Source organism: Pongo abelii, chromosome 9 (genome assembly GCF_028885655.2).
Source record: "Pongo abelii isolate AG06213 chromosome 9, NHGRI_mPonAbe1-v2.0_pri, whole genome shotgun sequence".
In the NCBI taxonomy this organism is placed as follows: Eukaryota; Metazoa; Chordata; class Mammalia; order Primates; family Hominidae; genus Pongo; species Pongo abelii.
Genome location: NC_071994.2, coordinates 62,869,559 through 62,892,345, shown reverse-complemented (window position 1 = coordinate 62,892,345; position 22,787 = coordinate 62,869,559). Strand labels below are relative to the sequence as shown.

Genomic DNA, 22,787 nt, shown 5'->3' with positions numbered 1-22,787 from the left:
AACATATTAAGGCAGTCTCCATAAAAATGTTTCAACAGCTTGAAACAAATGAAAAAAAAAGTCTCAGCAAAGAAATGAAAGTCTCAGTAAAGACACAGAAGTACAAAGAAACAAATGGGAGCTTAAAACTAAAAAATACAGTAATCAAAATAAAGAGCTCAATGGATGGTCTTAACAGCAAAATGGAAGGGACAGAAGAATCAACAAACTAGAATTAGAATGCACAACAGTAGAAACTACCAAATCTGAAAAACAGAAAACACACTGAAGAAAAGAAAACAATGAACAGAGCCTCAAGAGCCTTTGGGAATGTTACAAAAACATCTAACTTCCATGTTATCAGAGGATCACAATGAGAAGACAAGGAGAATAGAGCTGAAAAAGTACATGAAATAACAGCCGAAAACTTCCCAAATGTGGTAAGACATAAACCTACACATTCAAGAAGTTGAATAAACCCCAAAGAGGAAAAACCCAATGAAATCTACACCAAGACACATCATAATTAAACTTCTAAAAACAAAAGACAAAAAAATATTGAAAGCAGCCTAGGAAAAACATCTTACCTACAGGAGAAAAACAGCAGATTTCTCATCAGAAACCATGGGGATCAGAAGAAGTGGCACAGTATCTTTCAGGTGCTGATCAAAGAAAACTACAGTACCTTGCTTATCCCCAGTTTCACTTTCCTTGGTTTCAGTTACCCACAGTCAACCACAGTTCAAAAATATTAAATGGAAAATTTCAGAAATAAAGTTTTAAATTGTTTACCATTCTGAGTAGCCTGATGAAATCTCACACCATCTCACCCAGGACAATGAATCATCTCTTTGTCCAGAGTATCCACACTGTACATATATGCTACTCACCCGTTAGTCATCAACACTGACACTGTCTGCTCTGAACATTCAATTGTTGACATTATCATGCCTCAACAAGCCACATCATCATGCCTCAACGATCCAGGATCATCCAAAGCAGATGATTCTGACCATACATCAGAAGGTCAATACTAACAATGCAACATCACAATGCCTACATCATTTACCTCACTGCATCTCATCAAGTAGGCATTATCTCATATCATCATAAGAATATAGAACAAAAAGATATTTTAAGAAAGACCACATTCAGATAACTTCTATTGTAGTATATGGTTGTAATTTTTCTATTTTATTAATAATCTAATCTCTTACTGTGCCTAATTTATAAATTAAACTTTATCGTAGGTATCTATCTCCTTATTGGAAAAACAGGATATGTAGGGTTCAGTACTATCCACAGTTTCAGGCACCTGGGGGGGTTGAAATATACAGCTCTTGCAAGTAAGGGGGGACTACTGTATTAACTCAGAATCTTATGTACAGTAAATTTTTAAAAAATTGTTCTGGGATGAAGGAGAAGTCAAGACCTTCTCAGATAAGGAAAACCAAAGAGAATGTATTGCCAGAAGGACCACCCTAAAAGAATGGCTAAAGAAAGTTCCTTAAACAATAAAAGGAACCTTGAAACATCAGAAAGGAAAAAACATGGTTAGCAAAAATATGGACAAACTCCATAGCTTTCCTTCTCGAGTTTTCTGTAGTATGCTTGACAGTTCAAAAAAAAGTTAATACTGTAAAATGTATATAGTGAGAATATTTAAAAGTTATATTATAAACAGGAAAATAAAGAGACATAAAGGTTTCCATACTTTATTCAAACTGGCAAAATGACAGAATCAGTAGGTTGCAATAAATTATACATAAATAATGTAATACCTAGAGTACCCACATAAAAAGCTAAACTCCTATAAGGTAAGTACTATTATCATCCCCATTATATTGATGAGGAAATTAAGGCTCAGAGTTGCATAAGGACGCAGATACTAGTAAGTACAGGCTGAGTATCCCTTATCTGAAATACTTGGGACTAGAAGTGTTTCAGATCTGAAATTATTTTGGATTTTGGAATATCTGCATATACATGAGTTATCCTGGGGATGGGACCCAAGTCTAAACATGAGATTTATTTATGTTTCTATACACTTTTTACACATATCTAAAAGGTAGCTTGACACATATTTTTAATAATTTTGTCCATGAAACAAAGTTTGTGTACTTTGTTTCAAGGTCAAGAGCAAAATTGAGGTCAAGTTTTAAATTTTCCACTTGTGGCATCATATCATGACTCAAAAAGTTTCAGATTTTGGAGTGTTCTGGATTTCAGATTTTTGAATTAGGAATGCACAACATGTAAAGATGAGACTCAATCCCGAAGTCAAATGGCTCCAAATCCTAATTGTTTTTTTAAACCACATTAAAAAGGGGTTTTGGGGATTTCAAGCTCAGAGTTACAGAAGGATACAGATACTACAAAACAGTGAATATGGGACTCAATCCCAAATTCTGATTTTTTTTTTCCCACCACAATAGAAAGGGGTTCTTGGGATTTAAAACTTCAAAACATGATGGGGAAACGGTTTTTCACTAACCTCTACCAAACTTAAGTGACGCCATCTGTTTGGACTGAGCTTCTGTACTAGGCCCAACAGACCAAACCAAAATGAAGTTACCCATGCTGAATGAAGTTCCACACCACCAAGCCATTTATCTGACCTTCTAAAAATCAGGAGAATGAGCGATAACAGCCAAATACCCAAACGGGCCAGTTTTAGCTGGCACAATAAGGAAGTCCCATCCACTTTAACCTTTACAAGGAAAATAACTTTAAAAAGATCAGCTGGCCCGGGCTCAGTGGCCCACGCCTGTAATCCCAGTACTTTGGGAAGCCGAGGTGGGAAAAATCACTTGAGGCCAGTAGTTCGAGACCAGCCTTGGCAACACAATGAGACTGTCTCTACCAAAAAAAAAAAAAAAAAAAAGGGAAAAGAAAAAATCTATAATAAAAAATAAAAAGACCAATCCATTTTTTGTTTTGTTTTTGCTTTCTTCAGCCCTTTTCTGTCTATAAAGCCAAACTGCTGTGCTCAGTTCATCAGAAAAGTCATTCTATTTTATAAAATGAGATGTTGCCAGATTCTAGGATCAAAAAGCCAATTAGATCTTTCAACTAAATTTGTTGTAATTTTGTTTTCTGATACCTCCAACTGAAACTTAGCACTTCCTCTATAAAGCACTCTAGCAATACCTGCTGATTGTCAACAACAGACATCAGATATTTTCATGTAATAGCTATTGCAGGTAAGTCAGAATAGCATTTACACTACTAAAGTTAAAAAGAAAGAAAGAAAATAGAATGTTAAAGTTAAAAAAGAAAGTTATTAAATTTCTAAAGAATTTTTTTAAAAAGTTAAATAATTTTGCTTCTAACATTTTGATATTTGAATTTAAATGTATTGGTTACCTTATAATCATATACATATTATTTTATACATTTAAAAATAGTATTCTGGCTGGGAGCAGTGGCTCATGCCTGTAATCCCATCACCTTGAGAGGCTGAGGTGGGCAGATGGCTTGAGCTCAGGAGTTCGAGACCAGCCTGGGAAACATGGAGAGACTCCATCCCTACTAAAAACACACACAAAAAAATAGCCGGGTGTGGTGGTGCAGGCCAGTGGTCCCAGCTATTTGGGAGGCTGAGGTGGGAGGTTTACTTGAGCCAGGGTTTGGGGTTGTGGGGGAGGTTGCAGTGAGCCGAGGTCGCGCCACCACACAACAGCCTGGGAGACAGGGCAACAGAGTCTGTCCCTCTGTCTCCTAGGCTGGAGTGTGGTGGCGCGACCTCGGCTCACTGCAACCTTCACCCTCCAAGGTTCAAGCGATTTCTGCCTCAGCCTCCCGAGTAGCTGGGATTACAGGCACACCCCACCACGCCCAGCTAATTTTTTGTATTTTTTTAAGCAGAAATGGGGTTTTGCCATGTAGGCCAGGATGGTCTCAAACTCCTGACCTCAAGTGATCTGGCCGCCTCGGCCTCCCAAAGTGCTGGAATGAAAGGAGTGAGCCACCGCACTCAGCCAAAAAAAAGTATTCTGAGAATCCCACAGGCTTTACCAAACTACCAAGAGCCCTTTACACAAAAAAGTTTAAGAATCCCTACATTAAGAACCATTTCCAATTTATTAAAAAGTCTTAACAGACCACAGCTTCTACTTGTCACTGGAATGAGAAGAATGGCTCTGCTAGAAGACACTGAAAGAAAAATACCTACAAAACTAAACCATGCTAGAAGCAAATGCTTTTTCAAGTTCTCAAAAATCAATACCGCAAGAGTTAGACCCTTAGTTCAGTAAAAATCTATCCACAATCATCAAAGGATCCCAATTTACACCATGAGTTAATTCCTAGGTAATTCCCAAAAAGGATATAATCCAAACCTCTAAACTCAGAACAAGGGCACTTATTCCACCTTCCCCAACCTTCCACCTCTTACCTACCCCTACCTATTTCCTCCTAAACATTATAATCTACAAATCTAAAGATGAAGAGTTCCTTTCTTGAGGAAATTAGCAACATTGAAATGTATATACTTTCACATTCTTGTTCCAAGAACACAGAATTCCTTTTCTCTCCCCCATCCCACCTCTCTCAAAAGCATAAGTACCCAAATCAGGCAAAGCTTTTAAGATGAACAATGACCACAGCATTTTTTCTAATCCCATGATGAAAATAAGATTCCTGTCATACACAAGGCCACCAAAAGATTGGCAGCACATTTTTTAAATAAATAATCCTATCCCTCCCCCTAAAAATTCAACTCTTGATGAAAATCTTCTCGGTCCAAAAGTAATCCATTTTCTAAAGGAATAAATTTCATGAGCAAAAAAAGTCAACGGCATAGCACAGAGCACAGGTCTAGTGTGATACTCCAGGTTTTCTTTCAATCGTTAAACCTACCTCAAACTACATTATGTGGGCATTTGTTTTGTATACCTACAAATAGTGTTATGAATGCGGTGCTGAGAAAAGTTAAAGGCATTTCTGTATATAGGAAACTAAAGGCAAAATTAATCATCAGTTCCTGTAACTACCAAGACAAAAATCAGATACTGTGCTTTGGAGAAATCTTCAGAAACCATGTATAGTAATTTTTAAAGCAAATCATAACACACACATTCACATACAAGTTTTATCCACAAATTCAAATATGAATTTCTTACTGTAATAAGAATGTACTCAAGTTTTATTTGATTGAGAAGACAAGGACCAAAAAAAAAATAAAAATAAAAATAGTTTCCTACTCTGAAGGAAAACCCCTGAAGAAAACACTTGTGTCTCGTCAAACAAGTCATGATACCTTTAACACCAAATTAACAGCTAAAAATTTCCATTTGACTACACAGTTAAGTCAGAGTACATTCTCTGTTCTTAATTAACTATAAAATACCTCAGAAAATGTTATGAAAAAATACAAATACGCATACTCATCTCCCAACTTAGGAAACAAAACATTTGTAATATGATTGAAGACTCTTGCATGCCTCCTCAATAATATTCCCCTCTGTCCTCCCCCAACACCAAGAGGTAATCAATATCCTGAATTTGGTATCTGTCATTCTCATGCATTTATACAACATTAGTAATCATATAATAGTATTCCTAAACTACGTTTTGGAGAGGACATCACTGCATATCTTCAGCTCTATATTAGCTTTTATCAGTAGCCATCAATTGCAGTTTTAATAGAAATACAAATACATCAAAGTGTGCTTTTGGGTGAAACCTCACCCTTCCCTCTCCTCCTACCCCACTGCTCCTCCCAGATTCAAACTGTTAACATAGTCACATGACCAAGAACTTCAGAAAGAGTATCTATCACTCTTTTCAGCTCCCCTCTAGTAAGTGTTGGCACTTTTATTTCAACTTAACATTAATAGTTCTGTAGTGAGAAGAGGATCATATTTAGAAATACAAAAATCAACTTAAATCCCAGCTTCGCTTTTTACTTGCTACAGGACCTTGGGCAAATCCCTCCTTCCCAAGCCTGCATTTCCTCATCTGTAGAATGGAAATAATGACCATGACGATGCAGTGCTGCCTTCCAATCATAAAGGGTTGTAACTGGTAGAAAATCAAATAGTCATAATTACTTCAATGTATTTTTCATAGGTACCTGCTCCTAATTAAAAAACAAAACTTGAAACCCTTATTTCGTAATATAATTCAGTTACTGCATTGGATAGGAAAATGAAGTCCAACCAACCAACCAGCTTATCAAAAATACAAACCAAAGTTCATCAATACAGGTTCTATACAAGCTATAGAACAACGATATTATACCTTTTCATTTCATAATTCTATTGAAATTAATGCAAACTCAAGGCTAATATTAAGAAAATAGAAGATGCCTAGTTTCATTATCTAGATACTAGCTACTTATTTGGGGGACATGATTAACGTATGGTGCCTTTTTCAATGTTAATCACTTAACTTGTCTCATATCCATATTTCACAATTGCAACTTTAATCTTCAAAGAATTAAAAATATGACAAGGCTGAAATCTATTACACATAATTCATTTTGGCATTACTCTAAACAGCTATTGATAGGAGTAAAAATGAAGAAAATTCACTAATTACTAGAACCATTTTAAGTAATAAAGTACAGAATATTACAAGAGGTTCTGTTTTTAAAAGAAAAGGAATGTGGGGTATTTTGTGACAGGCCAGTAAGACAGCTGGAACAAAGCTGTTTGAGCAACAGCTGTGCACCATGTACTGTTCATCTAAAACCACAAACTAAAGTAACTCATGTCAGACAACTTCATTGGATAATCAGCTCAGCCAATGGCTTCTTTCTGAAACTCTCACTACAAAGAAATATACACTAAATACATACTTTGCAATGATTTGAGGAAGGAGACAAAATAAACACAATTGTCTCTAAATATAAAATTAAAAACTAAAAATTACAAACTAATAGGGAACAGAAGACAAAGTTTTCCATACTATTTTCACACCTCTTAGGCTTCATAATAGTAAGGAAATAACCCAAAGACTCAAAACTTAAATTTGAATTACTAATATGCAACCTCACCATTCCTACTCCATTCTTAATTAACTTTCAAATGAATGAAAGTGCTTTGTCATAAAACATCTCGCAGTGGTTATCAGAAATTTTTCACATTAAGTCACTTGATAATTTTAAAGTAGTTCCCTGTAGGCCAGGCGTGGTGGCTCACGCCTGTAATCCCAGCACTTTGAGAGGCCAAGGCACACGGGCAGATCGCTTGAGCTCAGCCTGAGTCTGAGAACAGCCTGGGCAGCATGGCAAAACCCCGTCTCTACCAAAAAAATACAAAAATTAGTGGCACTTCCAGCTACTTCCGGGGCTGAGGTGGAAGGATCGCCTCTACCCGGCAGAAGGAGGTAGCTGTGAGCCGAGATCACACCAATGCACTCCAGCCTGGGTGACAGAGTGAGACCCTGTCTCAAATATAAATAAATAAATAAAATAAAATAAAACAAAACAAAAATAAAGTAGTTCCCTGTAATCCCAGCACTTCGGGAGGCCAAGGTGGGCAGATCACTTGAGTCCAGGAGTTTGAGACCAGCCTGGGCAACAAGGCGAAACCCCCATCTTTCCAAAAAAAAAAAAAAATTAGCCGGGCATGGTGGCGCACGCCTGTACTCCCAGTTACCGGAGAGGCTGAGGTAGGAGAATCACTTAAGCCGGGGACGTCAAGGCTGCAGTAAGCCATGATTGTGCCATTGCACTCAAGCCTGGGAGACCCTGTCTCAAACAAAATAATTTAAAAAAAAATTTTTAAGTAGTTCACTTAAACCGATTTGTTGGCATGGAAAGTCCATGCCATTATCTGAAAATAATAATTCATGTAGTACTTAAGCTACTACAATCATTAATTTAAACATCTGCAACTCATCATTAAATTATCAGACTTAACTTTTGTTTCACATTTCCACTTTTTTATTCCAAAAACCCACAAACCTCTCTCTAACCTTAAATTCACTCCTTCCTCAAGTAAAATGTATGCCTCTATGTATCTGCACACAAGCCTACTTGCATGGGGCAAATTTCCCTTAGTTGACACATCTTAATTTTAGAGGCAAAAAGGACAAAATTACAAATTTAATAGCCACATGTCTTTTCCATGTGATTTCTGAAACTTAAACATTAAATCTATCACAAATCTTCCTCTGCAGTTTGACTTGACTACCTGCTTACCTTTCCTTTCAGCTCACATCTTTTGACTATTGAAATGTCAACCACATCGTCATTAACCAAAAATAGGCATTAGGAGAAAATTCATGAGGAAATAAGACAAAAGTTACAACTTTTAAGACTTTACTCTCAGACTGTTGTACACTTCCCAAGTCAGAACTGCCAGAGAGAAATTAAGAGAGGACTATCTTCTCCAAAGACTATTTTGGCTAAAACCGAATGCTAGGGATCAACTTCTAAAACTCAAGATTCAAAATGTATATGCCACATATGATCTCTGAAATCCAAAATGATAGCCAGTTCTTTTTCTTCTTCAGTAACTAGATGCTATGGAACCATAATAGATAATACAACTCATCTTTCCAAAGTCCTCTTTTTTCCACTATTTATTTCCTGTGTCCTACTCAAGACTTTTTTTTTTGAGACAGTCTCACTGTCACCCAGACTGGAATGCAGTGGCGTGATCTCAGCTCACTGCAACCTCCACTCCTGGGTTCAAGCGATTCTTCTGCCTTAGCTTCTCAAGTAGCTGGGATTATTGGCGCGTGCCACTATGCCGGCTAATTTTGTATTTTTAGTAGAGACAGGGTTTCACCATGTCAGCCACGCTGGTCTGGAACTCCTGACCTCAAGTGATCTGCCCTCCTCAGCCTCCCAAAGTGCTGGGATTACAAGCGTGAGCCACCGCACCTGGCCTCCACTCAAAACTTGATACTAGCAAACAGCAACAAATATTTTGTTGTGCTTAGTTCTGTGTAACAAAGGTATTCCTAGTCTACGATTCTGAAAATGCAAATATGAATAAAATGTACAAATATAACTAAGAGACACAGATACAGACAAAGCATACCAAATATATAAAGTCCTCTACTAAAATACTTATAGTCTAGTGCTTACAGGGTTTAAGATAATGTGAAGGTGAACCAGACACAGATCGTTGTTCAAGGTCTGAGCTACAGAAGAACAAAAGAAGGAAAAAAGGATCGTTTTCTAATCCATAACCTTCTTTTAAGAATACACACACTCTTCCACTTGCCTCACTGCAGAAAGCTGAGGTATGAAGGATTTAAAAACTTGAAAACTATCCCTTTTAAACATCTCTAATTCTACAAAATTATACCTCTCAGCAAAAAGCCCATATTTGGAGATTAAGATTTAGAGGATTTAATAAAATTTCGTATTTGTTGAAATTCTGCTACTGATAATCTCCAAGAAATTGAAGCTCTCCAATATCAACTTGCTGTTCAGCACCAAAACAAAGCAGAAATCTCAGTACCCCAAAGCAATTCTGAGAGATGACCAGCTCTTAACTTCCTAAACCAAAACAACTCTTCATGAATAAACAAGAAAAACAAATATATTCTTCCACACAAAGAAAAATCACTTCCCTGGAAGTTGTTTCATTAAATAGTATCAAGCTTTACAAAAATACCAGTTTTGTGGCCTTCTGAAAAGACAAGAGAACATTACTGTTGTTCGATATCAGACCGAGAAATCAAGGGCACTAAATATGTTTTGGAGACAGTAATTATGTGTGACATCCAGAAAATTTCATCAAGGATGGAGAAGACAAATTTGATAAATCTTCCTAGAATAGAGAGGATCTTATCCTTTTCATTACCTAACTTAAAACAATGTACTATAAAAGTTACAGAAAATCAATGCGTAAATAATAGGTATTTCAGAAGATAATTGAAAAAAATGAATACAAAATTGGAGAAGAAAGTCTTCCCAGACCTGAGAGTGTTTCATCATTTCCCTGAGAATACTAGTGACAGAGAAAAACTTCTAGTCATATCCTGATAAATGTGTCCATTTCCAATGATAAGAGAATGCTGCAAGCATACACCTAGTGAAGTTACTTCTACAGAAACTTGAGGCCAGACAAAGATAACAAAGCAGGACCTCTACTGTTATAACACAAAAATGTTGGAACCCAAAAATTTTATACCCAGCCAAATCATCATTTATCATGCAAAAGTAAATTTAATCTTAGATATATTTTCAGTAAAAAGTACTTGGAAATGTTCTTTAAATCACAATTCAAAATAAAAAGCAGCTGTACAACATAGTAACTATAGTTAATAACAATATATTGTACTCTTGTAAAAAGCTGAGTGGATGTTACGTGTTCTCACCACAAAAATGACAACTATGTGACATAATACATATGTTAGCTATATTTAGTCATTCCACAATGTATATATACTTCAAAACACCATGTTGTACATAATAAATACATACAATTTTATCTGTCAATTTAAAAATAAAAAGGCCAGGCAGAGTGGTTCACGCCTATAATACCAGCCCTGTGGGAGGCCAAGGTGGGAGGATTGCTTGAGGCCAGGAGTTTAAGATTAGTCTAGGCAACAAAATGAGACCCCATCTCTAAAAAATAAAAATAAAAAAAGTTAGATGGGCATGGTGGCATATGCCTGTAGTCCTAGCTACTCAGATGGCTAAGACAGGAGGAGGGTTACTTAAGCCTAGGAGTTTCAAGGTTGCAGTAAGCTATGATCATGCCGCTGCACTCCCGCTTGGACAACAGAGCAAGACCCTGTCTCTAAATAAAGACGATTTTAAAAATAATTAATTAAAACTAGCTGTTCATGAGAATTGTTTGTAAACACTAAAACCAGGTAGAATGATAGAAATGGCAAATAAAAGCAATAACCCTTAATGACAAAGGGATTAATGCCAATGGGTATTAACTATTGTAACTGTAATAACAAAACAGAATGCAGAAGACTTCTGAAATCTTTTAAAAATACTGAATCTGACACAATTTTGGTTGTTGTAAATAAGGACAAAAAAATGTACGAAAGGAGTGGGTAGAAACAGGGTTAACAAAACTGCTTAATTCTCATTTTCCATAACTGGGAATAAGACACTATTTTCTGATTCCCTAATTAAGTATGTTTAAAAATATAAATCATTTTACACAGGGACAGATGGTTCACACCTGTAATCCCAGCGCTTTGGGAGGCAGAGGCAGGAAGATCATTTCAGCCCAGGAGTTCCGAGGGTGCAGTGACCTGTTATCACACCACTACACTACAGCCTGACCTGGGCACCAGAGCAAGACCCTGTCTTTAAAATTTTTTAAAGAATATAAATAATTTTTAAGATAAATTCCAGTAGAAAAAAAAATCTATTTTCCAAAAACCACCACAGAACACAAAAAAAAAACCAAAAACAGTTGTACAGCAAAAGACACAGTTGGTGCAAAGGGAGGAAGTTATTATGCTAAATAAAGATTAGAGTTTATGGCCAAAACCTTACTAGCCTAACCTAAATTTATCAATCTTTCCCTCCCAAGACATGTGGCTACAAAATTAAGAAGATATATTTTTTAAACAGAAAAAAACCTGGTCCCCTTTATGCTCTGCTTGGTTCCTTTAGGCTTAATTTCATTCAATGCCTCGCTGAACTAATTATAAAGACAAGATCTCATTAGCATAACAAAGTAAAACAAACTCTGCTCATTATTATTACCTAGAGTAACATCAAAGATGTTGACTTTCATCACATGGGCAAGTTGGTGTCAGATTTCCCCCTGTAAAGTTGTTATTTTCCCCCTATAAAATTAATAATAACTTATGAGAACATACTTTGAGACTGTATTAACATCTACTACTCTCAAACTTTCACATACTAGTTTTAACATCCATTTTTACCCACTTAGTTTTAAGATCCATTTATGGTTCTTACTTAAATCAACTGTTATAATTGCCAAAAGGCAACTTACTAATTCCACCTTTTCCTTTATGTTCATTCATTAGTCAGAATTCTACATTAAGGACTTCTAGATCATTTATTTATCATAGATCCTTACTCTATTTATGGGAAATAAACAAGTACTGCCTTATTTATTTCAATGATTAAATTGCCCTATAGTCAGTCAATGGGAGTTTTGCCAGGCTGACTCCTGTGTCTCTTTCAAATATCCCCATCATTTTACTTTTTTGAGCACTCCCTTATGAGATTACAAGATGCTCCAAGCATATTTTGTATTTTTTCCTTCCCCTATTCTGGAATCCACCATTTCTCTAAGGTTCCTTCCAGTAGAGAATAGTATTAATGGTATTTAGAAACCAAGATCTAGTGCTAGGTGATCTCACTGCTAAAGGGGTATCACCGCTTCCTGGCCATCTTAGCAGACAGAAGTGGAAAAAGATGTACAGATGTACGCGTGTGTATCCATAATGAGATCTATTTCTATATCTACATACTTCTTTTTTTGTTTCTTGTTTTTGAGATAGAGTCTCATTCTGTTGCCCAGGCTGGAGTGCAGTGGCGCGATCTCGGCTCACTGCAAGCTCCGCCTCCCAGGTTCATGCCATTCTCCTGCCTCAGCCTCCCAAGTAGCTGGGACTATAGGCGCCCGCGACCACACCTGGCTAATTTTTTGTATTCATTTATTAATTAATTAATTTATTTTTTTAGAGACAGAGTCTTGCTCTGTCACCCAAGCAGGAGTGCAGTGGTGCGACTTGGCTCACTGCAACCTCCACCTCCCAGGTTCATGCCATTCTCCTGTCTCAGCCTTCTGAGTAGCTGGGACTATAGGCGCCCGCCACTACACCCGGCTAATTTTTTTTTTTTTTTTTTTTGTATTTTTAGTATAGAGGGGGGTTTCACTGTGTTAGCCAGGATGGTCTCAATCTGCTGACCTCGTGATCCACCCGCCTCAGCCTCCCAAAGTGCTGGGATTACAGGTGTCAGCCACTACGCCCGGCCTATATCTACATACTTCTAAAACCATGAATTTATGCCACTATCTTCAAATTCCAATCAAACATCAGAGTTCATTTTAACCTTCACATTTTTCACCTTTGTTAACTCCCTTCTCCAACAGTGAGAAACTGGCTCCCATTTTCCACAATATATTTACTTATTTGCTTATAACAGTATAGACAATTGCTTCAAAATTGCAAACCCATGCCTTTATGACAACAACAAAAACCAAAAATTCTAGTTAACTCTATTAACTAGAGTTCAATGTTTGTTTCAATCTTTTTGTCTTTATCCTGAGGACAGAGTTCAAATACTAGGATCAAAAGTTATCTAAATTAGTTGTTTTTCACTCCTTCAGTGTAGTTAAGTTACTCATTTGAAATACGGTTCAGTTCATTTGTTTCTATTTGTACTCCCCATTAAGGTGGGTTTTTTTTGTCATCAGTTGATTTGGTTGGTGTGTTTGCTGCTTATATACTCAGTATGTGAAACATTAACATGGTTCCAAAAGTCAGAAAGGTATCCTCAGAAGGGTCCCTGCCCCCATTCCCTCTATCCTTTCCACCGCATACCTTTTTACCCATCCTCTAGGAAATCAATCTTATCAACCTCCAATTTATCTTTGTGTTTTGTTTTTGCCCCAATGAATGAATATATACATATTTTCTTACTTCTCCTTCTTTCTTACACAAAAGGTAGTATACACACAGTAGTAGATACTTTTGCATTTTTTTTTCACTGATTCTGTAAGTTTGGTTTGTGTGATTCCTCCAAATCTCATATTGAAATCTGATCCCCAAAGTTGGAGGTGGGGCTTAATGGGAGGTGTTTGGGTCATGGGGGTGAATCCCTCATGAATAGATTAATGCCCTCCCTGGGACTGGGGTGTGACTGAGCTCTTACTTATTAGTTCCACCACAGCTGGTTGTTAAAAAGAGCCTGGCGCCTCCCCCACTGGCTTGCTTCCTTCTCACCATGTGATCTCTGCACATGCCTCTCCCCTTCATCTTCTGTCATGAATGGAAGCTTCCTTACACTCTCACCAGAAGTAGATGCTAGTACCGTGCTTCTTGTACAGCCTGCAAAACTCTAAGCCAACAAAACCTCTTTTCTTTATAAATTACCCAGCCTCAGGTATTCCTATAGGGCAGGGGTGTCCAATCTTTTGATTTCCCTGAGCCACACTGGAATAATTGCCTTGGGCCACACATAAAATACGCTAAACTAACGATAGCTGACTAGGTTAAAAGAAAATTGCAAAAAAAAATCTCATGTTTTAAGAAACTTTATGAATGTCTTGGGCCACATTCAAAGCTGTCCTGAGTCGCATGCCACTCGCAGGCTGAGTGTTGGACAAGCTTGTTTGAAAGCAAGACAAACCAAGACAACTGAACAACATATCCAAGAAAGCACTCCATATCAGTTAATCATGCCCTCAGTCTTTTTCACAGGTGCATAATGCTCCATTGGATATTCCTACACGTAGACTGCTTGTAATTTTTGTAATTAAGAAATGCTGCAACCTTGTACATGTGTATTTTCATACTGTGGGAAGTGCATCTTCTGGGTAAATTCTGAGATTTGGGATTGCTGAGTCAAAAGGCATGTATGTGGTCAAATAAATACCTCTTACGTCACCTAATAACATATAATTTCTGTATTATTTCTGCCCCCCAAAAAATGCATAACCTGAATCTAATCATGAAGAAACATCAGCCAAACCCAAATTGAGGGGACTCTATAAGTAACTAATTTGTACTCTTTAAAGATATCAATGTCATAAAACACAGAGACTAAAGAACTGTTCCAAAGTAAGAAAGACATGGAAATAATGAATTGGATAATCTGAGATTTTCTTTTGCTATAAAAGGCATAACTGGAACAACTGGCAAATTTCAAACAAATTCTACACATCAGATAATCGTATAATAACAAATCAATGTTAATTTCTGAGTTAGATTAGTATATTTTATTCATGAAAGCAAATGCAGCCAGGCACAGCGGCTCACACCTGTAATCCTAGCATTTTGGGAGGCCAAGGCGGGTGGATCACATGAGGTCAGGAATTCAAGAACAGCCTGGCCAACATGGCAAAACTCCGTCTCTACTAAAAATACAAAAATTAGTAGACGGGCATGGTGGCAGGCGTCTGTAATCCCAGCTACTCAGGAGGCTGAGGCAGGAGAATCGCTTGAGCCCGGGAGGTGGAGGTTGCAGTGAGCCAAGATCGCACCACTGCACTCCAGGCTGGGCAACAAAAGTGAAACTCCATCTCAAAAAAAAAAAAAAAAAAAATTAGCCAGGTGTGGTGGTGGCGCCTGTAATCCCAGCTACTCGGGAGGCTGAGGCAGGAGAATGCCTTGAACCCAGGAGGCAGAGGTTGCAATGAGCCAAGATTGCGCCACTGCACTCCAGCCTAGGTGACAGAGTGAGACTCCGTCTCAAAAAAAAAAAAGAAGAAAGCAAATGCCCTGGTTTTTCGGAAAAACACAAAGAGATATTTAAGGATAAGGGTGGCATCATGTCTTCAACTTACACTCAAATGATTTTAAAAACCATGTATTGCAGGGAATAAGCAAATATAGTAAAATGTTACCATTTGGGAAATCTGGTTAAAGTCAAAGAAGAAAGCAACATCGGATGTCTTTTTAACACTTATATTCTTATTTCTACTGCTGAATTTCACTTACATGGATAAAGAGCTTTCTCCCAGAAAAAAGAATCATTGTATAAGGTGACAGTAAGTTAAAGATGGCAATATTAAACTGTTAGTATATACCAACAATAAATTGACTGTATTTTTAATTAAACTATAAGTTAAAGCTGTTCAGTGCTATGCAACAAATAATCACATGGCTTTTATAAAACACTAAAAATATAATTTATAAGACATCAAGGAGCTCAGTCCAATTATTCTCAAGTACAATTTAAGACAATTTATATTTCTTTGCATCTTTGAAACACATTTTTCTCTGCAAAAAGAAATAAATCTAAGGCCTACCAAGTACAATAGTTTTAAGTTTCAATCTCAAACAGACTCGGTAGCTCTGCCCAAAGTAATTCAAGATCAAGGCCTTTCAACAAAATTCATGACTATTAACTCCATACTGTCTGCACGCAAAGAGAAAATCCTTTACTCATTATCACTTTTCATTAAGGAAGGCACAGTGGAATTAATATCCTAAAGACCATTTTCCCCAACCAAAAACAAAGGCGTTCAAGTGGCATCACAAAATGTTTCAATTTTAAAGACCAACTTTAATTTGAAAAAGAAACCTTTAAAATATATATATATATATTTTTTTTTTTTTGAGATGTAGTCTTGCTGTGTTGCCCAGGCTGGAGTGCAGTGGCATGATCTCCGCCCACTACAACCCTCCGACTCCCAGGTTCAAGCAGTTCTCCTGCCTCAGCTCCTGAGTAGTAGCTGGGATTGCAGGCGCCCACCACCACACCCAGCTAATTTTTGTATTTTTAGTAGAGACAGGGTTTCACCATGTTGGCCAGGCTGGTCTCAAACTCCTGACTTCAAGTGATCCGCCCAACTCAGCCTCCCAAAGTGCTGGGATTACAGGAGCGAGCCACCGTGCCCAGCTAAAAATTTTTTTTTAATAGCTTTAAGAAAGTCTCTTCCCACTCTCCTCCCCCAATTTAAAGTTATCAATTTATTTTCCTAACTGAATGGAACAGACTATTTTTATTCAAAGCTTAGGAAAGACCATGATATTTCAGCAATCAGATGAATTAAAATCCCATCCCAGTAAGCAGTAGCCTGTTATCTACCAAGGGAAAGCCGTATTCTTGACCTACTCAACAAAAGTGCTCCCACTCGGCCAGGCATGGTGCAGGCCCAGGCGGGTGGATCACCTGAGGTCAGGAGTTCATGACCACCCTGGTCAACATGGTGAAACTCCATCTCTACTAAAAATACAAAATTAGCCGAGTGTTGTGGCACATGCCTGTCTATAATCCCAGCTACCTGGGAGGCTGAGGCTGGAGAATCGCTTGAACCTAGGACGTGGAGGTTGCAGATAGCCAAGATCATGCCATTGCACCACTGCACTCTAGCCTGAACAAGAGCGAAACTTCGTCTCAAAAAAAAAAAAAAAAAAAAAAAAAAAGAAGTGTCCCCACTCAACTCCTACAACTTCCTTATCCCAAAACAGGGGTACGCATGCACACAAACACACACACACACACAGACACAAAGAGAAAGAGAATGAACAAAAACACTTAAGAATAAGACGTAAGTTAAGAAACTGCAGGTTAAAATTTCCTTCTTCTCCAAAGGCAGTCATCCTCTATAAGAAAATGTTCTACCTTGGGTGTACAGAAATTTTATCTAGGAATTGCCTGCAGGACCATTTCAACTGTTCCCCAAACAAGAAAACCTTTAGTATGGTACCACTTTGGGGGCAGGTGTCTTATTTTTCAATGCTAACAATTCATTACATTAATGTTTAAAAAAGTTTACACACTAAAAATGTCTAGTTTCAAAATCACAGATAAAAGTTAACAGTTTAAGTAGTTTTTAATTGCAGGAAAAATCTTCAAGATGTAGCAATGGAACAGCAAATTGGGAATTTAAACTCACAACCTTCACATGTGGATCAATTAACTATTAACACAAATCTCCTGAAATCTCTTCTCGGCTCTCTGCCCCAGGAAAAAGCAATGAAAAAGCACTCAGCAAAGGACAAACTTTTAAAAAGCAATGCTGGGTCCAGACTAACAGGTCATAGGACTGACTGAAATTCAAGACGTGAGAAATCAGCTAACCCCTACCTACCTCAAAATCTGGCAAATTGTTGAATAAAAAGTTAACATGCTAAAAAAATATATAAACTGGGATACTTCTCCCCGTAAATTTTTAAAACATATATGGCCTTTTCTCAGAGTTACCAGATAAAGCACTAACCCCAAAATTAAATGCTTACCTCATTATTTCTTAAAATCAAATCCAAACTGACAAAAAGAAATTTCTCCAACTCAAAACGGAATCCACATTCATCACCTGAATACCACACAGAAGTAAGGAGGGGAGTATAGGGTTGAGCTAGGAAGGAGAGGGCAATGAAGACTTAAAGTAATAGACCAGATTATGTGTCAAAGAAAAATGAATAAATTACAAATTTTGTTTTGGAGGAACACCAAGATACAGAACTAACAGCAGCAAATAAAACCAAGTAACAATTCCTTTTTTTTTTTTTGAAACGGAGTCTCACTCTGCTGCCCAAGCTGGAGTGCCATGGCGCAACCTTGACTCACTGCAACCTCCACCTCCCAGGTTCAAGTGATTCTCTTGACTCAGCCTCCCGAGTAACTGGGATTACAAGCACGCACCAACACGCCCGGCTAATTTTTGTATTTTTAGTAGAGGTGGGGTTTCACCATGTTGGCCAGACTGGTCTCAAACTCCTGACCTCAAGTGATCCACCCACCTTGGCCTCCCAAAATGCTGGGATTACAGGTGTGAGCCACCATGCCCAGCCAACAATTCTTATTTGCTTACTCTGTAGATGGCACAGTGCTGGATGATTTACCTGCATTATTTTATTTACTCCAAAAACCCTAAAGGTACTATTATTTAATATTATTCTCCCTTCTCAAATGATGAAACTTGGGTTTAGAGAACCTAAGAAACTTGACTAAAGACACAGCTAGTTAGATGAATAAAAAAAAAAAAACACTCCTAGAATTTCAAAGGTGCAGAAATGTGTTCAGCCAAACCCAACATATCATGGAGAAGAAACAGAAGCCCAGTCGAGATAAAGGCAGATTAAGAAACTACTCAAGGTCACCTGGGTAGAGAGATGTAGACCCCACACACCCAGCGGTCTCTCCTAACCACTCTGTACCATCCTGAAGTCATTTCCTACCTAGAGTTTACTCATCATTTAGGTGTTCTACCTACCAACAGAACTTTATACATTTTTCAAAGAAATATGAGCAACAGAAAGGAGGAGGTAATGTACACACACATATTCATTAAATAACATAATACTTTACATTTTATCATGGCTACTTTATGATTTGTTATATTTATTTTTAAAAAGGAAAAGGTATTTCAATTTAATTACGTTAGTTCCCTAATTTTGCAACTCTTCATATGAACAGAAGGTAACAAATCTAAGTCAAAGAAAGTTAATGTAAAAGGCATTGTTTTTAAATTCTCCGTTCCCAATTTTATATTTTTTTCTGTTCAAAATTACATAGTAGAAAACATATATACTGAAAATTGTAAAAACAGTCTGGTGTTTCAGGAGTCTTAAAAAAGTAAGTCCAATTTGTGCCATTCTAATCTCCTACCAAGAGAACTGACTTCTGCTTATTAAAATGATTAGTCTGTTGTGTTCTCTCTCTCCAGTTACTACTGCTAAACAATCATAGTGGAATAAATTTTAACATTCCAGGAGTCAGGCAATGAATAGCTACCCTATTAAGTGTAAATATAAAAAAATCGCCTTAGCTCCATAATCTAAAATTAATATAAAAATGTATGCAGCTTTACTACAGACTGTACTAGACATTGTTCTAAGCCCTTGACATGTTAACTCATTTAATTTCACAGCTATATGTGGTCCACCGTATTTCCCCAGTTTACAGATGGGGAAAACTAAGGTACAGAGAAGTTAAGTAACCTGCCTAAAATTACACATGCAGCAAGTGGTAGAGCTGAGACTGCATTCAGGTGGTCGGGTTCCTGTCTCTCCAAAAAGTCTCCTTTTTGCAGAGACCAGATCACAGGTCCCAAATCAACTATCAATCCCACTTCCCCACTTGCCACCTCCTCTCTCCAAACTAGCATATGACTCCCACATATGACATTTCCATTCTCCCCACCACCAAGCCTACATAGTGCTTTCATCAATTTTTTCCACAGACTTTTCTGAGTCTGAATTCCCTTTGCATTTAAACATGTTACAGAACTGTAGGCATAAACACTGATAACACCTACCATTACTGAGCACATACAACATGCTGGATACAATGCTACCATCTTTGTCATAAAAGTTATAAAGAACGTGTAATCAGACCCATTTTACTGGCGAGAAAACTGAGGCTCAGAGAGGCTGAGTATTTTGGCCATGTTCTCATAGCCGATAAATGACAGAGCTTTAAAAGACACACATGCTCAAGTCTGTAAGACTCAAGGTTCATACTCTTTATGTACATATATGTCTTCCTCATACATACCTGCTTCCTTCTTTAATATCATCTGGAGCATCTAGGTACTATACTATTCACAGTGGGGGTATTTCTTCAACAAATGATTCTATAAATTATCAGGAAAACAGCAATTAATGCTTTTTTTTTTTTTTTTTTTTGAGGCACAGTCTCGTTCTGTTGCCCAGGCACAATCTCCGCTCACTACAATCTCCGCCTCCCGGGTTCAAGCGATTCTACTGCCTCAGCCTCCAGAGTAGCTGGGACTACAGGCACGCGCCACCACGCCCCGCTAATTTTTGTTATTTTTAGTAGAGACGGGGTTTCACTAATTGGCCAGGCTGGTCTGGAACTCCTGACCTCGTGATTCACCCGCCTCGGCCTCCCAAAGTGCTGGGATTACAGGTGTGAGCCACGACGCCAGGCCCAGTTACTGCTTTCTTAATGGTTTAATACCATTACTTCCCCAAAACAAAAAGGCCCAACACCTTAATTAATTAACATGGGCTCAAATAATTCACATGGCCCCTTCCTCAAAAAAACGTAAATATTTGTGGTTCAAATCTTTTAAATAACACTACCAATACTGTAACCCAAGATTATTCTCCCACTCCTAGACTTCTCCTCCGCTTACCCCCCACCCGCCCTCAGCCATCAGACTAGTCCCCAAAGGGTTAGCTATAAATTGTTTTGCTTTGCCATTAGATATGTACAATCTCTCTGCGCCCTAGGGAAATAGAAACCTGACAGCATCCCTGATTTTGTAGCCTGCTAAACTTAAAACAATCTCACCCCTTACTCAGTGATTTTTTTAACCCACTAATAAGCATACTGTAAATGCTCATTACATAAAACATCCTTTCTTCCTGGATACAAAGGTTTTAGCAGCAGTAATCCAGGGAATATTATAGCAGCAATTATTGCTCATTTACTCAATGTGAAAGGTGACAATCACATCTGTTACAGTACTCAATATTTTAATGTCACTATAAACACTAAGTGAAATAAGCTATTCGGGTATCCCAATTAATGACAAATGGGTGTAAAGGAAACCAGAAAAAAATATTTCACCGTTCATACTCTAGATACGGTGAAAAATATCCTTGTTACCTGTTATAACAGGGTACCTTGGTTGTCTCCCAGCATATGCCACACCTTTTAGGTTGACAAAAGCAGAAAGACATCGGGGCTTTGTGTTTTAAAAATCCCAAAAAAGACTACTCAAACCTCTCCCCAACAGCAAATTCTAAGAAGGAAGAATTCCACCTCCCCTTTCTTTACCACAAACCCCTGACTTACCGCCTCTGGCAACTAGAGAGGGCTGGGGGTGGGGGAGAGGGTGGTTAGAAAACAACGCACGACTCGGTCATATCCTAGCCTGGCCCATCCCAAACTCCACCTAGGCACGGCGAGAAGCAGGACGGCATCAGGAATTCCTAGGAAATGGTCTCACCCCATCAGAGAACATTTTTAACTTCCTCGAAGCCACCATTTCCCCGGGGCATTACCACACACTCCCACCCGGACATATTACCTAAGAGAGTACTTATAAGAAGAGCATAACACACACACACAAAGAAATACACAGTGCTTGAAGCGGGCAGCTCCGGCTCAGGCGGCGCGGGGAAGCCCGGAGACCACGCGGAGTCGCGGCCAACTTGCCACCGCGATCGCCCCGACGGTGCAGGCGCGGCCGCAGGCGGCTGGCAAAGCAGCGCGCGGGGCTCCAGCTCCAGCCCCAGCCCCACGCCCGGACCCTTGGAGCAGTAAGCCCGGCCCGGTGGCCCAGCCTCTCCCGGAGGTCTCCGGCCTCGGCCAGAGCGATAAGGTGGATCGGTGCTTCCCACCCTGCCAGCTCCGCCCTCCCGACCACATTCCTGAGAAGCCCTACTCCCGCGACGCCGCGCCCAGGAGGAGGCAGGAGGGCGACGCTGCGGCCGCAGGGCAGGAGCGTAGTCGGCCCCGCGCCCTCCCGCCCCCCGGCCCCGGCCCCGGCCCGGGCCCGCGAGGCGCCTCTGGGGCGAGGTCGCGGCGGCCGCCCCGCCACAGGTAGCGCCAGCCCCCGCCCGCCGCCGCTCCGGCGCCTCGGGCAGGCCCGCTCCAGGTACCTGGATGAACTGGATGGTGAGCGCCGACTTGCCCACGCCGCCCCCGCCGACCACCACGAGCCGGTACTTCTCCTGGCCGGAGCCGTCCCGCCAGCCGGCCGCGGCCATGGGGACGCCGCAGAGCCCAGCCTGACTGCGCCGAGCCGCCGCTGCCGCCCGCCCTAGGCCCGGCTCCGGGGACGTGTGCGGCCGGCGGGCTGCGGGCGAGCGGCCGGGCTGGGGTCCCGGGTACCGGGAGGCGTCGGGAGGGCCGGTCAGTGCGGTAGCGCGGCGCTGGGGGCTGGCTGGGTACCGCCCGAGGCGCGGAGAATTAGGGTGACGGCACGGGCCAGGGGCGGCAGCGGCCGGGGGGCGCGCTCCTCTACGCGTCTCCGCAGCGCCTGCCGAACGCAGCCTCCAGCGCCGCCACAAATGGCCGTCTGGGGGCCGGGCTGCCAGGCTGAGGTGCTGCATATGCATGAGGGGGCGGGGAGGGGCGGGGCCGCGCCGCTTCGGGCTGAGGTTCGAGAGGTAACCCAGGCTTCAGACCCCCACGGACAAGCCGCTCCAATCCCTAGCCAGTAAGCGAGTGCGTAAGAGTGTGGGAGTGGGTGTCAGTTGGGAGTGGGACGAAGAAAGAGTGTGTCACCCTAATTGTGTATGTAAGGGAT

The 22,787-nt window shown here is 39.7% G+C and overlaps 1 protein-coding gene across 4 annotated transcripts in view; it reads right to left on the bottom strand.

Moving 5' to 3' along the window:
* RRAS2 (RAS related 2) overlaps positions 1–22,562 on the bottom strand; it is an 81,202-nt gene extending 58,640 nt beyond the window's left edge. The window contains exon 1 of one of the 4 annotated variants that reach the window (XM_024255759.3): positions 22,138–22,562. In XM_024255759.3, the coding sequence (XP_024111527.1) occupies positions 22,138–22,245 (108 nt within the window). In that variant the 5' untranslated portion in view covers positions 22,246–22,562. Of the gene's footprint in view, positions 1–566; positions 711–771; positions 886–22,137 lie in introns of those variants that run through there. The other 3 variants (XM_054525939.2, XM_054525940.2, XM_054525942.2) reach the window with 3 other exon arrangements.
* Positions 22,563–22,787: the final 225 nt, after the last annotated feature.